General features: G+C 37.6%; 2 protein-coding genes and 1 long non-coding RNA gene across 3 annotated transcripts; all 3 read right to left on the reverse strand.

Moving 5' to 3' along the window:
* Window positions 1-10,585: 10,585 nt before the first annotated feature.
* On the reverse strand, window positions 10,586-11,630 carry LOC114824429 (cyclic phosphodiesterase-like). The gene is made up of 3 exons (XM_070820347.1): window positions 11,142-11,630; window positions 10,979-11,017; window positions 10,586-10,814 (listed from the first exon to the last, which is right to left on the reverse strand). The coding sequence occupies exons 1-3, from the start codon at window positions 11,344-11,346 to the stop codon at window positions 10,711-10,713; spliced, it is 348 nt and encodes a 115-aa protein (XP_070676448.1). The 5' UTR covers window positions 11,347-11,630; the 3' UTR covers window positions 10,586-10,710.
* A 5,776-nt stretch (window positions 11,631-17,406) lies between these two features.
* Window positions 17,407-18,534, reverse strand: LOC114824527 (uncharacterized). Its single transcript, XM_070820280.1, has 2 exons — window positions 18,390-18,534; window positions 17,407-18,020 (listed from the first exon to the last, which is right to left on the reverse strand). Exons 1-2 carry the CDS (start codon window positions 18,532-18,534, stop codon window positions 17,407-17,409), a joined length of 759 nt encoding a protein of 252 aa, XP_070676381.1.
* A 181-nt stretch (window positions 18,535-18,715) lies between these two features.
* On the reverse strand, window positions 18,716-20,154 carry LOC114824430 (uncharacterized). Its single transcript, XR_011580208.1, has 2 exons — window positions 19,846-20,154; window positions 18,716-19,752 (listed from the first exon to the last, which is right to left on the reverse strand). It is a non-coding gene; the product is annotated as an uncharacterized lncRNA (long non-coding RNA).
* Between the last annotated feature and the right edge of the window lie 2,948 nt (window positions 20,155-23,102).

A 23,102-nucleotide genomic window follows, 5' to 3' on the forward strand; every position in this document is an offset into this window, starting at 1 on the left:
TTAAGGGGGATAAGCGACGCCAATACCCTTTTGTGACGGTAGTATTGGCGTCGGTTCCACTATGCGACATTGCACGATTTAATGTCGGATTTTTACCAAAAATCTGACAGCAAGTGGTATTTTTTGTCGGTTTTATAGCGCCACTGATATCCCCTTTTGTAGTAGTGTTTGCATCCCATTTATCTTGTTGTGTAAGAAAATATCAAGATGAATCCCATTAAAAGATAATTATTATGATAAAAACCATAATATTATCCTTTAATAATAACAAAATTATCTTCATTCTTACATCCGACGATTGAGAGTTATGCTCAATTAATGGTCTTGATTGCACGGACCGATGGTGTAAATTTGAGTCCAAACAGTTTCATACTTAGCTACCGTTGCTAGATACAATAACTATCTAAGTCAAGTCGTCAGCTGTTTCCAAAAAATATAAAAGTTATCCTCAACTGTTTTCAAATAACAAAAATGCCAAGTCGTTAAAACTTCTGTTATGTTATAGTGCTTTGTGGGGAACCTATGACCCACATAGCCAATCATATTGTGCCATGTGAATAACATAGAATCAAAATATTAAAAGTCATTCATGTGATTTTAAGTCTGGGTGAATTACATGTAGATTCTCAAATTTGAGTGCAACTATAATCTCATATATCGTTTTCAAAACATTAATTGCAATGTCATACACAAAGTTAGGTCTTAATTGCAATGTTATACATCTGTCAGTTAATCTATCAAATTGATCGTTAAGTGATGATATTGTAAGAGTAAGTTCCATGTATTTGTTGAAGTGGATACCACTTGTTTACCATGTATACAAAATGCAAACAAAAAAAAATTTATGTTGTAATGCAATATGTGGATGGCCCACATGAATAGTTTATTACTATTCATCCAAAGAAAAATCAGATGGGTTATTATTCATATGAAGAAAGTTTGTAAAGCAAATAGTGTTGCTACAATAATTTTTTGCCTATAAAATGAGAGCATACGATGGAAGGAAATAAGAGAAAAGAAAATAAGAGAAAAGAAAAGACGAAGAAGAGGGATTCATAATAAAATACCAGTGAACTAGGCTAGAGAAGAGAAAAAACAATGAGAGTTATCTTTGTACTCCTATTATTTCACATAATGAAAGAAAGTACTATTGCTGCCTCGAGGACGTAGGCACACTTTCCGAAGCTCGTAAATATTGTGTCTCATGTACTTTATGTTACACTGCACACATACCGTCGATTCTACAACATGTTATCAACACGAGAAGCTCTCGCCTAAGCAGAAAACCTTACATAGAATCCAGACCCGAAACAATGGTTCAAGATGACAAAGTTCTTAGAGATCCAAAAGAATCTCATCAGACTTAGAAACCGAGATCATGTCATTCTCAACGGATCTCGAGGATTCACGGTAATTCTAGCTTTGAGTTTTATGCTGCTTAGCCTGACGCTTATGGCCATCGTCTTTTGATGACATTGCAGCCTTCTAGAAGATGCCAACATCTTCATCGTCCCTAATTTTGTGACTCCCCGTCTAGTATCCAACACCGAAAACGTTATCACCATCCTGTATTGGTAAAGAGATCGATGACGATAAAGGTTTTTTTTTTTTTTGGATTACCCATGCTGACCAAAGGGCTTAAAGCCCATTACCATACTTAAATAAATAAATAGAATAAAAATGGGAGCCAATGGGACAGGTGTGGTTCTGGTTGTGCAAAAAAAAAAAAAAAAAAAATGTGAATGATCAATCATTCATGTGTGAAATAATAAAAAAGGGGAAATGGGGCCAGACTTTTGGAATTGTGTTGCACCATGTGAAAAGAAGAAAAAACAAAAGATAGAGACTTAACCATTGCCTTTTCTGTTTTGGTATATTTATGTGAATAATGCTGGTTTAAAGTCTTATCATAAGTTTTATTTATTTAAAGCAATTTATTTACAGTGGGAGGAGTTATTACCCTTTGCTTTAAGCTTTGATATTTATGTGAATAATGCTGAATCAAAGCCTTTATCACAAGCTTTATTCACTTAATAACAATTTATTTGTCATGGTTGGAATTACCGCATATTGCTTTAATTTATTTAGTGTACTACATTTTGTTATGATGAGTATAACAAGGATCCGAAGTTCCTTGATCAGATTAGAACATGAAGTTTCTTAATCCTCATCATATAAAAAGATCAGACCTGAAGTTCCTTGATAAAAAATCAAAACCTGAAGTTTTGAATCAACTGAGAGAGCAGCAGTTCCTCAACTAAATTAAAATGACGGCCACAAGTACCTTAGTCCACAAACTATTAAATAAGGGCCAGAAGTTCCTTGATTCATTTAAATGATGACCATAATTTCCTTAATCCATGTACAGATTAAGTATGGGCATGAATTTCAAAATATAAACCTAAAGGTTCTAATGATGTTAATATTGAGAATAAATTTCGAGTACATATGAATAATGTTTTGACATGAAGTTCAAAATATGAATAATGTTAAGAACTTGGAAGTTCTAACATTTTGTGTAGACATATGTTATGGTATGAGTTAATTATTGCAATTTTTGTCATACCTGAATTTCTTCCTTTTGAGAATAAGAAAATGGTGAACTTAGCAAAACCCGATTTTGTGACCATCGACACCTTACACAAGACATATTTTCATGAATTCATAATGCCTGAGAATTCATGTGGAAGCATATGATATTAGAAAACAGCTATACTTAAAGGCTCAATGAATCATATTCATGGAACCAGAAGTTTCCATCGTCTCTTCATTAATTCATTAATTATGGAACCAGAAGTTTCCATGGGTTCCCACATATAACGAGCTAAAGTAGAAGTTTTCAGACATGTATAAAATCAAATGGGAGAAATTTTTTTTTATACATACACATGCATACACATGAGTTATAACTACAAAAACAAAGATATTGGGGGTTGCTCATGTGAAGCCTCATTACTTGGCAATACCCCAGAGGGAGAGCCACTGGACATTGATCATGTAACGCCCCAGTACTTGGCAAAACACCAGAATGGGAAGACACCAGTTGCCTTCAGAATCTAGCTACGAATCTTTGGTGATCACTTTGAATCTGACTTTTGGATTCCTGCAGCTGGTTGAGCTTTCTTTTCATGCTCGTCAAATAAATATTTGCAAATTTGTGCAATCCTTTATTCTCATGCTTAAGCCGTCTAATATCTTGTCTAAGACTTGCCACCTTATCCATTAATGTTTCGACTTGGCAAGTTCAAGTAAGTAGGTTAGCCCATGTTGGATACAAAACCAGCACATCGAACACTAAAAGCCAAAGAGTCTTGAATAGCCAATTCATTAGACCTATTTGAAATTATTCTTTTATCTATATGAGTGAGAAAGTTCCTAGCTACTACTGTAGCCGTTATATCATCCTTCATTATATATTCTCCAATCATAAAAGGGTCATTAGAAGATAAGAATGACAGGTGCCATTGTGAACACGGAAAATTCCTGAAACGAAAGAGACAAGAACAACGTGCACAAACAAAATATTTGGTGTTTGATGATTTTGGGTTACAATCTCTCTCTATTTTGATCCTCTGATTCGATCTCCGTAAGGTGTTGAATTGTGGATGTTTCGTTGATCCAAGGGCCGTCGGGGCTTAATCTTGGATGAACTGTTGGAAGTTTCTTCAAAGGGCCGTGGGCTTGATCTTTGAAGGTGGATTTGAGCGGATCTTCAAAGGGGGCTTTTGGGCTTGATCTTGAAGAACAGTGATGAACGGGTCTTCAAGGGCTTTTGGGCTTGATCTTGAAGAACGGTTGGATGTATGGATTTGTCGACGTTGTTGATCCAAAGGGCCGTTGGGGCTTTGATCTTGGATGAACGGATGATGAACGATGGTGCTTTCTTCAAGGGCCGTCGGGGCTTGATCTTGAATTGGTGGATGATTGTTGATCCAAAGGGCCGTTGGGGCTTGATCTTGGAAGAACGATGAACGAAGAACACTTTCTTCAAGGGCCGTCGGGGCTTGATCTTGGAAGAACGATGAACGAAGAACGAAGAAAGCTTTCTTGATTCTTCGGGAACCTGGATGCTTGAGAGCTTCGGAGTTTCAGAGCTTCAGAGCTTCAAGGTGTAATATGAATTGGTTTTCCAAATGAATGAAATGGGCTTGTATTTATAGAATTTTCCAAGGCCTAATTTTGAATATAATATTCCAGATGAAATAAGTCGTTTCTGCCAGGTGTTGACACGTGTCCTATTTGATGACTTTTCCAACTTATTTCAATTTTCGTTGAGTCACACGCTACGTGTAAAATTTATGTAATACATGAGCGTTGACACTTTGATTTGTCGGTCAACATTTATTTACCGAAATTTCGATGTCTACAGCCATATATTATCCTGGTGCAGGACGTGTGCATCTTCCCCAAGACTCAAATCTAAACAAATGTTGGATAGGCAAGCCATTTTAAAAAATGATGAAAGACAAGGGTTGGATAGAGTGAAATCTCAGAAATACAACATAAACAATTTTCACAGGCAGGCAATCTTCAAAGCGTGCATTTTGGATACAATTGATACCCCTATAAAATGAGAGGCAACACAGTCACTTGTTCAAAAATCGAAAGATACTACTATCTGAATTCAAAAGCCGAATTTTCCTGCATAAAGTTCGTCAACATTTTCTCAGACACAATCTTAGCTTTCTGGATATCAAGGATAAATATGTCAAAATGTCTCTAACAAAGTTGAAGCGCATAAAGTTCACTATTCCAACTATATCACTATTGCTGACAAGCGTGGGTGACAAGGCCACATCTGCATCACTACATGCTATTAAGAAATCCTTATATATGTCGATCTTCGTCCTCCATGGCAAGACACACCTCCAAAATGCCAAACTCATCTTCCTTGCCAAGAATGCATTTGCAACTAAACTTCTCAACATATTCACTCTTCATTCTCTCTTAGAATACATCTTCAACCAAGTCCCTTAAAATGCCAAACTCATTTTCTCAACAAGAAATATTTTTGATCGAGAAGCTTTACATCAGCATCAAATCCTTCTACTGTTTTCATTTAAGAGGAAAAGTATCTCATATCATCAGGGTCAAGAGCATGAGTATCTCATATCATGCTATTTCCCTATCTTTTTCTTTGCCCTTACTCTTACCTGTAAGATAATAAGAAAGAAAGCAATTAGTCGGAACCTGAAATCAAACTTCTGGTCTAGAACTGATTACCTGGAACATTTGCCTAGTTGTTTACCTTGCATTGTTCTCAAGTAGTCATCTTCAACTGTTGTTGGAGTTGGGTTTCAAGTCACCAATGTCGTAAGACAATTGGTACAATGTTGGCTCTTTACACTGAAGCTGCCAAGTATGGATGAGTCACCAAGAATTGATGCTTTAAAGGGTCATTCAAAGGCAAAGGTTGTGCACCACTTCTGTTGTGCAAGAGACTGAAGCAGAGGGATCAACGATGAGCCCACAGAAGTCCAAATGGAGAAAATTGTTAGCTAACTGAGTGAATGGAAGACCAAAGTTCAATGACGAGAATTTTACTCACAGCCCCAACAAACACTACCAGTTTATATAATACACGTGATGTACAAAAAGGTAATGAAAATTACTAATTGATTATAAATTACAGAGATGCTGCACAAATTGAAGTCTCAGTCAAACTATTCATAGAATTGGCACTACTGAACTGTTGTATGCCCGAAGCATAACAGTCGCCGCATGGATTCAAGTTCCAAAAGGTTAATCCATGGACATGACAATTTTAATATATCTCATGCCTAAAGCATGATTGATGTGTAGGTTCCAATTATTCAACTTCCCAGAAATGGAGATTAAAAATCCAAGCTCTATAATACTCTAAAGGAGGTTATAATCCAAATTCTCAAACAATTCATCTAATAAGTGATGATTGTCCTAGAAGAGACAATGTAAAGCCCCTTAAAGAGGCAAGGATATCCAAAGTAATGAAATGTTTATAAATATACATGCGCATGCACATGAGAATTATGAGATCACGAATTGATGATTACCAATGTTAATTTTGGTTTTACAGTAGCTACTAAATTCATCAAATAGTTGTGTTGATACTGAGCTACGTTCTTTTGTTCGTTGACAAAAAACAAAATTATTGGCCAAAATGGAGGAAGGCAGTTCCATTACAATTTATTAAGAACGTGGAAAAATGGACCTATTGTACAAATCTCCAATGATGTCGAACCCAAAAGGTTACATATGGGCATTTGTAATACACTAAACTACACTAACATGATATGACACAAGGTTCCTAGTTGAAACCTGAAATTATGATATACTCCTGTAAACATGATTTGCCATTGTGAAACTTGTTCATTTAAATGGAAAATTATATATTACACGAAGCTTTATGAAATGCCTGAAGCATATCTTCATAAATAAATCCCTTAAGTATATATGAAAACAAGTGGTTCTGTATAAATTCCAAAGGAGAATGTGTTATGAAGTGTAGAAAATCCCTAAATAATTCAGACTGCTTGAAGAAAGCCTTGGAAAGGTAAAGCATAAATTATGTACTCAATATCAATAGATCGTATAAATTGCCTTAGTGAGTACTATCTTTATGATGTTATTGCAACATACTAAATCTCTTGCAAGAGTTGATAATATTAGAATGAGATTCCTGAAGAGTCTAGAAAGATTATAAAGCATTGAAATGAACTTTGTCTCGAGGTGCAGATTGAATAATATGCCAACACAAATCTTATCCAAAATGTTTGTGGTATTAAAAAAAAAAAACCATATGGATTGAAGATTATAAGTTGAATACTTAAATGATTAACCAATATTTAGACATTAAGAAAGATCATTCATCCTCATGAAGGAAATGATGAAATAGCATTTGGTCCAAGAGTACCATATCTTAATGAAGTATGTGCCTTACTGTATTGAGCAAATAAGATGTTACACTTCATGTGGAGCATAATACCAACAAATGGGTATTGCAATGAAATAAAGTTTATTTATTAATATCTCTAGGAAATTATAGACATGTGCTTGTTTTATTCCAAAAACTCGCTAACAGCCATGGTCTTATTAGGCAAGAAAAATTTGAATACCTCTCTAGCCTACATACAAATCACTCTAAGAAAGGATTTGTATTTACATATGGAAATAGATCGACTCTGCAACGATCAAGGAAGCAAGGATTCATTGTTGCGTCTTCATATCTCTCATAAATACATGTATCCATGAAGCTAGTCATGAATGTATTGGCTAATACTTGCAGACCATTAAAATTTGGAGCGCTTGTAAACCACCTTCAAAATAAAACACTTCAACTATCATGTATGGTATTAGATTACATCAACTTAGTAATTAGCCAAATTGAAGAACTCGAAATTAGGGGGAGATACGCATAAGGGGGAGCATCCAAAACAGATCAAAGTTTTAACGAGGCAATCGAAATTGACATATAGTCATCCAAGGGGAAGTGTTGTAATGTAATATGTGGATGGCCCACATGAATAGTTCTTTACTATTCATCCAAAGAAAATTCAGATAAGTTATTATTCTTATGAAGAAAGTTTGTAAATCAAATAGTTTAGCTACAATAATCTTTTGCTTATAAAATGAGAGCATCCGGAGGAAGGAAAGAAGAGAAAAAGAAAAGAAGAGAGAGGAGATGAAGAAGAGAAAGAAGAGAGATACAGAATAAAATACCAGTGAGCTGGGCTAAAGAGAAGAGAGAAAATAATAAGAATTATTTTTATACTCCTATTATTTCACGTAATAAAAGAAAATACTACTGTTGCCCCAAGGACGTAGGCACACTTGCCAACCTTGTAAATATTGTGTCTCATTACTTTATGTTTCATTGCACACATATTGTTGATTTTACAACAATTTAATTATATAAATGTCAAAACTAAGAAAAGACGATGATATTCCACGATGGGACCTTTTCTCCCTGTCCTCCTCCTCCTCCTCCTCCTCTACGCCAAAGCCGCCATAGACGAGCTCGACAAGCTTCCCTCATAGGACCTTAGCTCGCTTTTCTCTGCAGTCAAAATGGTACATGGGCTTGAAAAATTCAGAGCATAATTTAATTTTGGTAGCCGGAAAGTTCAGATTCGCAGAGAATGGTAGTTGTGTTGGAGATGAAAACTATTAGATCCCGGCTGTAGTTAAGCCTCCCACTCCGACGAGCAATGCCATGTCGGCCACCACTAGGCCTTCCATTCCGTCACGTTTCCAGATTTCACAAAGTCACTCTAGACCCTAATAATTTCTTCCAACAACATAACCCACATGGAATTTGTGGGGATCACCCAAAGCATATGGAAGTCAAACCCTATCCCCTCATATCTCTAAGATCACATATATCCAAGCTTGATATTTGCTCATATGGTGTCCATTCCGCTGAGTTTGACGCAAATTCTCTGTTCTCAAGCAAAGGGCTTTAAATTAAGAATAAAAAACCTGAAATAAGATTAATTCAGGGGGAAACTAGAAGCCGCCCTTCACACTACCCGTTGTTATTCCCATCTCTTATCTCCTCATTGCCACCTCCCGTCCACCCAACAGCTCTTCAGAACCCGTCTTCTTCCCCCTCCATTCAATGTGAAACCGATTAGTTACAAGTGAGTTTTAGTAAGGAAGTATAATGAGAAGAATGAAACAATGAGATATAAGCATATGCCTTGTGACACAGGATTTCTCTCAACGCCATGTGATTGACTATGAGGATACGCATTCACTCGTTATGGATGTGATAACGTTCCATTAACTTGTAAGTCTGGTAGCTTCTGAAAGACTTGAAATGTAGCTTATAGATGTGGTAACTGCGTATTCATATGGGTTGAAACAAACCGGACGAATTTAGTATAACCGTTTATGCAAGTATTTGACTAGTTAGAGATATGTGAATAATGAACTATTCCCATGCGTTTTTATTAAGAAGTTTAGTTCTGGATCTGCAATTTTTGCAATCTATATTGATGACATGAATCTCAGTGGGACTTTGAGGAACGAAAATTATCACACACCTTAAGCCGGAATTTGAGATGAAGGATCTTCTGAAAACACGTTATTGTCTAAGTCTTGAGATCAAGCATTGTTTTAACAATATCCTGGTCCATTAGTCGAACTACACCAAGAAAGTGTATGCTACGCCGCTTTAACGAGGATAAAATGTTATCTTCAAGTACTCCCATGGTCGTCCGTACGCTTGGTGCATAACGAGACCACATTGTCCAAAGATGGAAGATGAAGAGGTTTTGAAGCCTAAAGTTCTATATTTAAGTGCAATTGGCGCTTTTTTATACTTGTCTCAGTGTACAAGGCTGGACATATCCTTCTATGTGAAGCTCATAGCGAGGCACAGTCATGCGCCTACACGTATACACTGAAAGGTGTTAAAGACGTTCTATGATATCTTAATAGGGTACCCTACTCAACTATGAGTGTTGCCGCCGCCTCCTTGATCCCAACGTTGATTCTTGCCTTGTTGGTTATGTTGACTTTAGATATTTATCTGAGACACACATGATAAGATCCTTGGTGGTTTATGTATTTACCATTGGTGAGACTGCAATTTCTTCAAGGTTTACCAAGTAAACTTAGTTGTTACGTCTTCGAACCATGCTGAATACTCTCATCCTAAGAGACAACTCTTGAGTCTACATAGCTGTGAGCCGTTGCCAAGCATATGCAAAGCACTTATGGATTATCATCTATCACTAATGTCCCAACAGCGATATTTGAGAATAATTCCGCATGTATATATCGAATTTAAAATGGATGCATCAAAGGAGACCATACCAAGCATATTACATCGAAGTTCTTCTTTTCACATCAACAACAAGAGCATTACAAGATCCATACAATCTCGTCGATCTATTCACCTAAGTCATTGCTCAAGTTCAATTTTCAGAAGCTTGTCTACAAAATTGGAATGTGTAAACTGTCCGATTTACACCGATAGAAGTCTAATTATGGAGTTTTGTCGAACTCAGGGGGAATATATGGAGGATACCGAGTTGACCTTAATGTTTTCTTTTTACCTTAGTTTAGGAGCATTTGTCCCACTGAGTTTTGCTAACTTGACGAGGTTTTAATGAGGCACCTATCTTGGACTAGTCATACGCCGATGTGAGCATTCATTTCCGCTTGTTTCTTTAAGCTTCGACTTTGCACTTCTCACCTTTTTCTTTGATACTTTAAGTTTTGTCCCGCTTTAGGTTTTATCATTGTCATGTTTTTGTTAGTATATGTTTCCTTAATGCAACCTTAATCTAGATTCACGTGTGTATTGCCTATATTGATTGAAGACTTCAACAATCATCTGAGAATACTTGATGCAACTACTTCTTAAGTTTTACACACTCAGGTGGAGTGCTATTCTTATTTAGGAGTGTAATTCTGTAAATCTAGAAGTAGGATTCCAATAGAATTTGGGAGATCTAATCCCTTTATGACTTGTTGTATTACTTGTAAGGCAAGAAAAACCTACTTCACTAGTATAAATAGAGGCATAAGGCGACAAGGGAGGGTGTGCAAGTTATACAATTAAGTCTACTGGGATAGTCATATAAATACAAGCCACAACTTAAGCATATAATCCATACATCTAATTATTGAAATAGAGGCGGTATTCAGCAATCTTCTCCCAAGATCTGAGAGTTTTATCTTTGTAATTAGTTTGGTACAATGCAATGTGAGTTACTGGGAAGCTCAAGGCAGTAATGCTCTCATCCAAAATATAAACTTTTTCTTGTGCTTTTTCCTCTCTTCTTCTGTCAGATGCCCATAGAGGAGACTCATCTGTGGCAATGGAGCTGCAAAACAATTACAGTAACATCGCAGGACAAATTATTTCCCTTGCACAAGCATGCAAATGAATCAGTAATTTATCTCTCAATCCACACAAAAACAGATAGATTAAAATGCAAAATAAAAACATTAATAATTAACGAGCTCTCCTACTATGCCAGCAACTTACGATTCCACAGATTGAAGTCCACACCAGTTTCCATCTCGACCTGAGAAAATAAATTTTCACACATGCTGTAAATAAATTTGATTCGTATAATTACCACCAAGTCCACTACTACAAATATTCTAAATAAAAAAAGAAAATAAATCTGGAAAATAGTGTATATTTCCCTCTTCGGGCAGATGAAAAACGAGGGCAACAGGATGGTAATAGGAAACCCTAGTAACCACGGAATCGACTTTAGCAACAAACGCACGCAAACATAGGTCAGATCGATTGGCGAGCGCGGCCTCGCGCGTCAGACGGAGCGAACCCGCAAGGGGGATGTGGGGCTCGATCTGGGCACCGCCAAACTCAGCTCGGAGGCCCCCCATTAGCTTTTTGATCCTGCAGGATACGTCGTCCGGTGGGATTGCCTACACCGAGTACGACTGCCTTTCCTCCGTCTTCACCGCCTCCATCTCCAGCTCCGCCGTGGCATCTAGGTTATTTTCCAATTGGTAATTAATTAATTAATTAAATCAGTTCGGTGACTGAATTAACTTGATCGCGTCCAATACGGAGATGGGGAGGAAGGATATTGACAGAGAGAGAGAGAGAGGTGATTGCATCTGTTTTGGGTTTTCTATTTTTCCCGGTTTTGTGTTTTTAAGAGAGATTTTCTTTTGTTTGGAAAAGGGTTTTTGTTGTTTCGGTTTTATTTTAGACTTAAAAGGCCCTTAGGAAGGCTACCTAAGGCAATTGGCAATTGAATCATTGTAGTAAATAATAATTGTTTTTAATGAACAGTAATTGTCCTTTGCATCTTCATCCTTAAGCTGAATAGTTATGACAATAGGCAATAAAATTGTTGATGCACAAAACCAGAGGTCTTGGAACAACGTAAATCCGAACGTGAATCTGCATGAAATGTAAATAACACAAGATGTATCGTGGTTCACCCCAAGGTTTGGGCTACGTCCACACTGATATTGTATTTCTCTGAGAGTATTGTGAAGGAGATGGAGCTCTGAATGAGAGTCAGAACTTTGAAAGGATGAGGGGTTAGGCCTAAGAATTGGTCTCCCTTGATTGTGAGGGTGAGGATTCCTTTTATAGAATAAGGGCTCCTCACTTATTACATATTTGCCCATTCCTTTATTACATAATTACATTTAAGTCCCCCGAGTATTTGTACGAGATCTACATAAGGAGGCCCTAAGAATGGTATAAACAGTAGTCCTCCAAGTCTTCAGTCAAGAGAGTCTTTTGGCTGGAGACTTGAAATTTAGTCCATGTGTGGGCCGAAGTAACTAGATGTTGTCTTGAACTGATGCTTGATATGAGGCATTGCTCAATCTGAAATGATGCTTAACTAGAAGTAGCACATGTTGCGAGGCTGCTCTGTTTGTGGCTTATGTTGCCTTGATTGGCTCGGCTTGTGGCGTTGAAGGTGAGGGCGTCTCTTTTATAGAATAAGGGCTGGCTCCTCAATACATAAGTGATGGGTTAGGAGTGATGCTCGCGGCGAGACGGTTGCTCAGCTGGCAACGATGCTCTCTAATGAAGGTGAGGGAGTCCCTTTTATAAAATAAAGATTCATTCTTCAGTACATGAATAATGGGTGCTCTCTAATGAAAGTGAGGGAGTTCCTTTTATAGAATAAGGGCTCGTTCTTCAATACATAAGTGATGGGCTAAGTCCCGCAAGTATTTTTCATGAGACCAAGTTGAGGTCCAATATATGGTACATAATGTAGTCCCCCAAGTTTTCAGTCGATAGAGTCTGTTGGCTGGAGACTTCAAATTGAATCCATGTATGGGCTGAAGTGGCGGTTGTTCGGAGGCAGTATTTGTATACCCTGCACTGAAGCTTTGTAGGTGAAGCTTTGCAAGTGAAGCTTTGAAGCTAGAGCTCTGTAAATGAAGCTTTTGAAGTTGGAGCTTTTGTAAATGAAGCTTTTGAAGCTAGAGCTCTGTAAATGAAACTTTTGAAGTTGATTGACATGAGTGATGCTCATGAATGTTTATGTTGATTGACATGAGTGATGCTCATGGATGTTGACATGGGTGATGCTCATGAATGTTGACATGAATGATGGTCATGAATGTTTATGTATGATTGATGAGTGATGCTCATGAAATGTTAAAATAGAGGGCCTGGCTCTTTTGGGCATATGGGCATTCGCCCTCCACATGACATTGCAGTCTATTATTTTGGGCTTGCCTTTTTTTTTATATTATTACTACCCTCTGATGGGGTTTATACAGATGTCTCTGAAAGTTAAGAAAAATAATTTACATTGTACATCTGCCAAGAAAAGTAAATCACATTATTCTGGTAGGGTGTTTATTCCTTACTTTTGCTTTCTCTTTTGCTTTCTCTCTTCCCTTTTGGCAGATGGCAAACAACGCTTCTGTATTGGTTGAGGAAGTGCACAGGCAATTCAATGCTCAGCATAGAATCCAAAAAATCAGATCCCATACCAGTTATCTCTCCAACATTGTCTCCGACATTATCAGCTATCACAGCTGGGTTTCTTGGGTCATCCTCGGGAATATTTCTTTCAACCTTGCCGACAAGATCTACACCGACATAAGCAGCTTTGGTATATATGCCTCATCCTTTTTCTTTTTCTGCTGTTTGAACACAAGCTGGTGTACTCCAGCTGTAAAAACCCCATCATAGCGCTTTTCTTTCTTTCCATTTTACCTTTATTCCACTTTTGCTTTCTCTAAAAAAAATTGATTTCACATGGCCCTGTAAAGAAGATGCAGGAACCCGGCTTCGGCCTTTCCCACTCAATCGGGAAATCGAGAGGGTTGCGGCAGGTGAGCTTTTCCTCATCTGGTGCCATACACATCACCTAACTCCTCCGATGTCGGCGAGAATCGAACCACAGGGCGGAGGAAGGAGACGGTGACTTTGCTGGGGATCTGATGATCCATGGACAACTCTGGAACCTGTAGTCCTTTGGCAAATCGTGGGCTACGATGCGGAAATCATTAGTGTCGCTGTGGTTGCAGAGAGTGGTGAAGTAGGATGTTTGCCACTTCTTGAGCTTCAAAATTCAACTGGACAGTGCCCACTAGAAAGGGTCACCAACATACAACTTTTGAAGCAGAAGACGAAGAAAAAATCGAGTTTCTGGGTTGCTAATAGAATGAGCAGGGGAGGAGAAGCACTTCTGGGTTTTTTTTTTTAAATAGTGGGGATGGCAATTCGAGTCTACAGTTGCCGTACCCCGAGAGCAAGTGATTTACAAGTGCAGGTGTGGGAGCAGGTGACATGGATTTGCAGGTTCAGGTGCAGTTGCCGTACTCTGGGTAGTACCACTGCACGTGATTTGCAGGTGCAGGTGCGAGAGCAGGTGACATGGATCTCGCTCTGCCACCGTTGGATCCTCGTTGAGGAGGAAGGGTGGTGTTTGAAGCGAACCTGCAGAGCTGATATTCCTGCCTAAGTCCATCAAGTTGTGCAACTAAAGCTGGAATTTGTTGCACATCCGCATGAGCCCTCTGAAGATCATGCCCGAGTTGTTGTACTTTGGCAATCAGTTCTTGCCTTGAAACAACCAAGCTCTAGGTCTCAGCTTGAGCCTTTTGTAGCTCCGCCTTAATAGGCTCGGCTGACTTTAGGTCAGCTTCCATCTTGGCTATACTATCCACAAGGCTCCTCATCTGATGTTCTCTCTTAGACTTAATAGCTCATATATGGGCTTGTAATATCTGCAACTCATATTGGGCACCCGCCAGCTCTTGCCTCAGGCTTCCGTGGGTGGCGGCGAGCCTCTGATTCTCCACCACAAGCCTCTGCATCTCCACATGTTGTGCAACCAACTTCTGCTCCATAACTTTGAGGATGAGGCAACATATCAAACGGAGGGTAGGCGCCATGGGGCGGCCGTATGCCCGGGCCAAATGGGTTCGGTCCATGAAGCGGTCAACGCATGTGAAAAGGCGGGATTCGACCTTTGCTTCCCATTTTTTCCCCAATTCACCCTAACTTCCCTAACAATATACAAACTTTTTTTTTCAATGGTTGACAGAAAACTTGGTCTTCTGTGGCGAAATTTAAAGTGCCTTTTGTGCTCTGCCCTAGTGAGAGAGTAGAGAATGATGTTTTGGTTTCTTGGGTTTTTGCAGATTCACGGTAGAGTGTGGTGAGATCTCATGGTGATGAGATGAAAAAATGAAAGAGAACCGACATAGCTTTTCGTGTTGTTTCCCACAGACGGCGCCAAATGTTGATGCACAAAACCGAAGGTCTTAGAACAACGTAAATCCGACCGTGAATCTGCATGAAATGTAAATAACTCAAGATGTATCGTGGTTTACCCCAAGGTTTGGGCTACGTCCACACTGATATTGTATTTCTCTGAAAGTATTGTGAAGGAGAGGAAGCTCTGAATGAGAGTCAGAGCTTTGAGAGGATGAGGGGTTAAGCCTAAGAATTGGCCTCCCCTAATTGTAAGGGTGAGGAGTCATTTTATAGAATAAGGGCTCCTCATTTATTACATATTTGCCCCTTCCTTTATTACATAATTACATTTAAGTCCCCCGAGTATTTGTACGAGATCTAAATACGGAGACCTTAAGTATGGTATAAACAAAAATATTAGTATTTTTTATTTTATAAAATAATAAAAAATTTAAATTTAAATTTCAAATAAGATTTTTAACCGATCTCATTACGCCACGTATCATTATCAGAAAGTAAAATTTTTGTGAATAGATTTCAATACGATTTTTAATCAATTTCGTCGCGCGACATGTCCTTACCTATTTAGAATGGTTGAAAATATTGAAATGTGGTGTACAATGTGAGAAAATGGTAAGGTATTTATTTAAAAAAATTATAATTTTTTTTTTAAATTTAATTTGGATTTTTAATTAGTTTAAAAACACTATCAACTTAATTAATCTGGATCGTCAGATTACAAAAAAATTGAAATCCAACAGTCCAGAATGAGACACATGGCCCACCCAAACATTTCTGATTTTTTTTCTTTTTATAAATTTTTTTTAAATTTGAAAAAATTGGACCGTTGATCTGGAAATCAAACGGAACAGATTCAAAATGACTGAGTGGGCCAGACATGCGGGCCCCATCGTTTGATCAAGACACGCCCCCATGCACGTGTTGCCTAAGCGCCCGACACACAAAAATTTAGAACGTGGCTGACTTCAGCATGACATCATTTCCCCTCAGGCACTCTGGCCTTGGACTCCGGCCTACCCTCTCCCATGGGCTCCCCAATTGCCCGAATGGGCTGGAGCTAGTTTGGGAGGCAACTGGATTGGAAATGGAGGCGGTCCAGCGAGCTAAAGAGCACGCTGGAAGTGCTCTAAGTATCATTTTACTCCTGCTTTTACAAAAGAAAATTTCCTCAACTTTTGTTATGTATTATCGCACGTTACTCCGGTTTGTTAACTCTTCCTCATTAACTTTTGCTTATTTGACAGGACATTTGTTCGTAAATTGCAAAGTTTCACATTGGAAAATTGATGAATTAAATCGCTCTTATAACCTCGCACATATTGGTTTGCATATGTGATTAAATTGGGGACAATATTGATGTTTATTAGTAATGGGACGTTGAATGTTCTCTAAATCTTTAGCAACATTTTTGTTCTGTTTTCAAATGTTGGTCACAACTTCTATTGTCCAACTTGATTCCACTCTTTGTACATTGTGCCTGTTTTCATATAATTTAGTTAATTATCATAACTAGTTGATATATGCTTGACCATCCCATTATGCCTCCGGTAATGATGCTATCCCATTTGGCCGTCCCATTTTGCCCGATGGACTAATTCGTTAGGCACATATAAGAAAGTCGTTGAGCAAAAGTTGTGTAGGTGGTTTTACTTTTCGAAGTAGGATTTTCTTCCCTCTTTTTTCCTTCTCCTTCATATTTGAATGGTCACAATTAAGCTACGTCAACATCTTATATTAATTTTTTATAGAGAGATAGATACAGACAAAATGAAGAATGTGAGAGGATGAGAGAATCTTAGTCACTTTTTTATAGGTCATTGTGGACCTTTGCCCAACGGTTTACACACTTGGCCCCGTCGAAATCTGCTGTCGGGCAAAGTTCCTCGAGTCAACGAGCTCTAATTTTGCCGGGCAAATTATGGCACAATACGCACCAATTTGTTGCTGATCTGCCAATTTTTTTTGGAATTGCGTACATGATTTTTCATTTTAACGTGACCTTTAGTTATTTCTCTAGAACTTGCTATAAATTTACATGAAAAATCAGATGTAAAACGTTGAAACGTCGGAAGAAAAAGTGAAGCAGAGAAAAGAGAATATTTGATATCATTGTAGTTTTGTTGGAAAAGAAAGAGGCCCTCACAAATGAAAGCCTTCAAAATCATTTACGAAACCAAATACAAAGAAACATAAATACTTATTATCATGCCCAAAAGCTCCAAAAACGAACGGATTTAAAGCATGTCCAAAAACTTCTTGCCAATAAGGTAGCAAGCATAAACATCATGAATTGCATACTTGATCTGTTCATCAGAGAAAACTGTGGCATTCCAATCAGGAACAACACATGTTCCACCTAAGGATGTGCCTACAACTGGCTTGATATCAAAACCAACTTCACTTGCCAACTCCGCTAATCCCCATGTTGCGAGATTGGGTTTCTGCAGTACCTTGGCTGCCAAATCACCCAGGTCTGCACCTATCTTAAACTTCCTATAATGAAGGGTCTGGGAGAGTTTTAATTTCAGTCGCATGCCCACAAAACCTATAGTGTCATCAGCGAGAAGATGCTCAAGTTCTTCTACTCTACGTTCAGCTACAAAACCATGCCAAGGATAATACTCATGTGCTTCCTTTAGCCCTGGGACGATCAAGCAACGACATCCGGCACAAACAAGCACCATTTGGGCACACGAAGATCCTGGCTTAACGTCAAGTCCCATAACAGGGACTTGGGATTTCAAGAAACCCCGCAGTTCTGATATTTTTTCACGAATCAAACGACCATCTTCAACCACACTCACTTTCACTTTAACGCCATGAACTTCAACTTCATAGTTACCCAATTCTGAGAGGAGCGGGACAGGCAACATGATGAAAGAGAAAGAACTGATCAATCGGTTTGTTTATATTTCCTTCTTACTAATAACCCCGTTATATATAGGCTATGATGGGATGAGCATGGAAAGACTGAAAGTTCTCATATTTACACCGGCTAAATATAGGCAGATGTATATTAACTGGACCAATTTGCTAAATTTAAGTAGGGATTCAATTACATGTTTGTAACATGGTATTTAGACGAGTCTGTTGGGCTAACTAATTATTAATCGAGGATACCTCCCATCCCAATGCATGGGGAACGTTAATTGTCTTTTTGACTGCTAACGTTATATTGACTAAGTATGTTCCTGAAAAGTATGTTCATGTATTATACTGCTAACGTTATACTCAAGCCCACGGGAGGTGTAAGCATTCAAGACCTGGTGGAAAAATGTGTGGGGGAGGGGCCCGCTGCACTTGAGGCCCAAATTTGGTGAGTCACCTCCATCTGGTGGCCAACCATGAAACGTATCCGTCATAGTATCAACTCCAACAACAAGCCTATCCTTTAAACCAGTGCTTAAAAGTGACCTGAAATGTGATACTTTCGTAGGAAGGAAACAAGACTCCTCGACTACACTTACGCTTACTGTAACACCATGAATTGTAACTTTAAAATTACCCAACTTTGACCGGATATTGTAAGGTAACATGCTGACAAATTCCAAATAATTCTTCTCTTATAAATGTCGATGAGATTATTTGTAAGGTAGGCAAATACACGTGTTCAAATATATATAGCGGCTGAGTTTCGGGAATTAATTTATTGGAATTCATTTCACATGAAAGTTACATGGTATCTAGACGAATGTAATTGGTTTAACTTTTAATCACACAATTTTTTATGATTATGTGATACCACGCTACTCCTCTTGGTAATTTATTTATCGTAGGCAAGGGAAAGGCATTTGCTTTGATGTTAGCTTATTTCGTTTGGAATTGTTTTTAAAATTACTGAAAGTCATTTTAGAGAAGATGTTTTTATGTTCCAAAAGTACTTGAAATGCTTCTAACTATGGCTTTTTTCAAGAAGCATTTCAAGTACTTTTCCAGGATTCATTTGCGTTTTTACTAAAGATTGGTTTCAGAAACATTTTCACCAAAAACGTTTTTAGTCATTTTAAAAGCACTTCCAAACCAGCCCTAAAGTTAATTACAGTTTGCACTGCCAAGTTTGGGTAGTTTGAATTTTCCTTTGAGAAATCAAAAGAATTTCATTTTACATATGGAGAGAGATGTGGTTATTAGGTCAAGACTTAAAATTAATTGTTAAGTGGGCTTTACCAACATTAAGTGATAACAGTTGTAGCATTGAATGATAATGTGGACAAATACTAAAGTTGGTTTCATTGATTGTCGTGTTTGGAGCTCCAGTTCTCCAAATTAATCCATTTAAGCCAAGCTAAATCGTAAATTTGATCGGCTAAATTGGTCAATTTGAAGATTCAAAGCTCCATAAATGACTTAAGGGTTATAACTCGCTTTGTCCATTTCATCACTTAGCGCTAGTAAACCTAACATATATTTAATTTTCAAAACGTTTGGTAGTTATTTGGAATGCTTTAAAATGTTATAATGAATTTGAAATTACCTCTAAACTTTATAAATCTCCTTTCTTTTTGCTCAAATCTCAAATGCTTGAGCTTGATTGGTATTACTATAGAAGATGAGTGGTTCATCAAATGGATCTCCTGTTCCTGCAAATGCATTCATGAATTACGTTCTAGAACAACTTCATGGGATAAAAACCTCACCATCGAAAGCTTGTCTCTGGAAAGATTTTGGCTTACTGAGTACTAAGCCTGATCATCTGCTTGACACGCTTAAAAATTTCTGGTGACAAACTTGAAAACCTATACATCACCTGGAAATTTTGTCCAAAATAGCATCATCGAAGTGTTGAATATTTTTGCTCCACATCTGAATTCTATTAACTATTATGAGTGATCTATGATAATTTGCAAAGATTAAATCTCTTGTGAAAATGAAAAATTGAAGAACCCAGAAAAACCAAGAAATGTAAAGAGAAAGATAAGAGCTACTGAGAAATACGAATTTGTATTAGAAAAGCAAATAAAAGTTATTACAGTCGGTTGCTACATAAAGGGTCTTTATATATAATGACTAAGTAACCCCTCATAGCTATCTTAGCCAAACCTTAGCTAATCTTATCCAAATCTTCCAACAAATCCCACCAGATTCTAACTTTGTTGACATGGCAATCATCACTATCCCTACTGCCATGTGTCTTTATATTTAATCCTACTGCCATGTGTCTTTATATACCATCAAATTCTTCGATGTGGATTGGGAATTTGATGAATAACCCAAATCTTGGAAAGTTTGAATGTTTAGAAAAAGCCGAGATTCATTTAAATCCTTTAGAACATTTTGATTTTAACAGTGTTTGTAAGTTTTTCGGCACTTTGTGCGTGGTTAAAAGTCTTATTCTGAACGAAGTTGCCATTGAGGTAGAAAATCATAACCTTATACCCTCTTTCTTTTTGCAATCCGCAAACATATTTTCTTTTGCGATTTGAACCGGTTTTTCTTTACAATTGTGGGTCATCGACAAGGAAGGATCCATGCCAGTCCCATTATGCCATCTCCAACCGAACGAGGGTCAAATGACTCGTTTTAACCCTCCGGTCCTCCAAGATATTAATATTTTAATGATAGTACATCGCTATATTTGTCTCCATCTCCAATTGAGGGCCAAAGGGTCATAGAACTCGTTTTAGCCATGTAACAAAAAATCGTCATCAACCGAGGGCTAAATGGCCATAGGGCCAAACATACTTTATTATTTAAATTTAAAAACTACAACAACTTAAATTTAAAAAGAGTGAAAATTATGTGAAAAATGGTGTAGGAATGGCTTATATAGTAATATGAAAAAAAGGGAAACTTTTTTTAAAAAATTTTAAAAAAATTTGGCCCAAAAAAAAGGACAATATTGTCAGATATATCCAACAGAAAATGTATTAATAATGAAAAATCCAACCCGGCCCGAGGCTGGCTGGATTGGGCCAGCCAGTTGGCCCTTTAGCCCTTTTTTATCCCATGGGGCTCACGAGCCATTTAGCCTAGTCCTCGGTTGGAGACAATTTTCAGGCTATTTTCGGCCCTCTGAACCCTTCAGTTGGAGATGGTCTTAGATCTTATTCGTAATTTGTGTATGGATATTGTCATCACTATTGTGATAGAACGGGCAATGTTTTCTCTTTTAAGAGGAATGGAACACGCAAAATTTGCTATAAGCATATCTATTTACCCTGAATTTTACTTTTTATGTAAGTTGAAGTTTATGTTGCTATTTACTTGTCTTCCTCTTCTTGACTTCTCTTTTTATTATCATGTCTAGATTCAGGAGAATATAGTGCTTTTTAATCTTTTTCAATTTGGAGACTTCGATTACTTTGCTTGTTTCTTTTCTGCCTTTCCAGATATCGGGATTCGATATAGAATACTGGAACCCACAAAATTTGCTTTTGTTAAGAAGCTGAAGACATTTACCATAGTGGAACTTCCAAACAACTTCAGGGGAATTGAATTAGCAACTGAGGAACTGTCATTATTTGCTCACATCAAAACATGGAGAACCTTAAGATGATATTAGACAAAAGCAAGAGTATTTTCCCATACTTCCATTTTCTTTCAAGAAAAAATGTGAATGCTGACAGATCCATCTGGACAACTTGTCAGTCTTGTTTAGATCTCTATACGTGGTAGCATGGATGGTGTTTCATTTCTCACAAGCGTTATTACGTTCATTAACTTCCCACCTGGGCAGTGATTTAGTTCTTTGGTTTCACTACTCAACGAAACGTGAGATGACTGGCTGGGAGTCTAGCAAATCTATGTCAATATGCAAATATCATTATTTATAGAGGACATTGGATACTATGCCAAATTGGAAATACCATTATTTGATCGCGTTTTTATTTTGAGAGCTGAATAACTTTACCCTAGCTAGAGCTCTCAAACGGGCCAAATTAATCGAGTCTCTGCTCAAAAACTGAAGAAAGTTGTCATATTTTGCTCACCCCACAATTTGGAGGAAGTTAAGAGGAAGAGAAAAGCAGGCCTAATTAATCGAGGAGCAGGAAATACATGTGTGCAGGTCTAATTTGTTGAAGTATTAGGCAGACTCCGTTTAATTTTCGATTTCGTCCAAGTACTCAAGACTAGTTCTCCCAATTCGATTTCGTCCAATTTGATCTGGCAAACAAGTCACTCTGATTTGGAAATTTGAAATTCCTAGAGTTTTGACTGTTTGAAACTTGCGGAACTGCTGCTTTTTCTTGGCGAATGCTTTCATTTCATGGTGGTCTGATGGAGATAGTTGACATAAGTTGCTCACCCCAAAACTTAGAGGAAGTGACGATAAAGTTGGAGAAAAACACGAGAGTTTTCAATGCTTCCATTTCCTTTCAAGATAAAAACAAAATCATTCAGATGTATTTATGTTTATAATATCGAAAGTTTAGTGTTAATGTCAAAAGGTTTCATTGGGACAACTTGTTTAGTTCTCTAAAGTTAAGAATTTAAAGACAATCTTCAGTATTTCTGTACTGCTATTTTCTTTGTTTGGTAGCACGGTTTGTTATAAACAATCACAATAACAATTAGTGGTGGATCTACATTAGGGCGAGTAAAAAGCTATTAATTGACAATAGCCGTTGTTACTACCCCTTTTTGCTACCTATGATGTTCCAGAAATTTCATGAAAGCTCACTTTAATTGCACATGTCACGAGGATAAGCTGTTTTACAAAAATCTTAAAAGGGTTAAGTAATTCAAAAAGAAAGGTTGAGTTACGTGAGTTATTAAGATTGTTTGGCAGAAATGGAGAAAATGGTGTTTGAACATCTTTTCTAACATGAAAGTTTCTTGGATCCGCCGTAACATTTTACTTTTGAATCCTTATCCCAACTAAGAGTTTTTCTATACGAAATGCCAACCAAGACCTACATCAGTAAATAATGGTTGGGAACAAGTGAAGCAGCAGAGCACAGCAAAACCCTAGAGGTCTTTTTCTTTTGCC

Source organism: Malus domestica, chromosome 04, assembly GCF_042453785.1.
Source record: "Malus domestica chromosome 04, GDT2T_hap1".
In the NCBI taxonomy this organism is placed as follows: domain Eukaryota; kingdom Viridiplantae; phylum Streptophyta; class Magnoliopsida; order Rosales; family Rosaceae; genus Malus; species Malus domestica.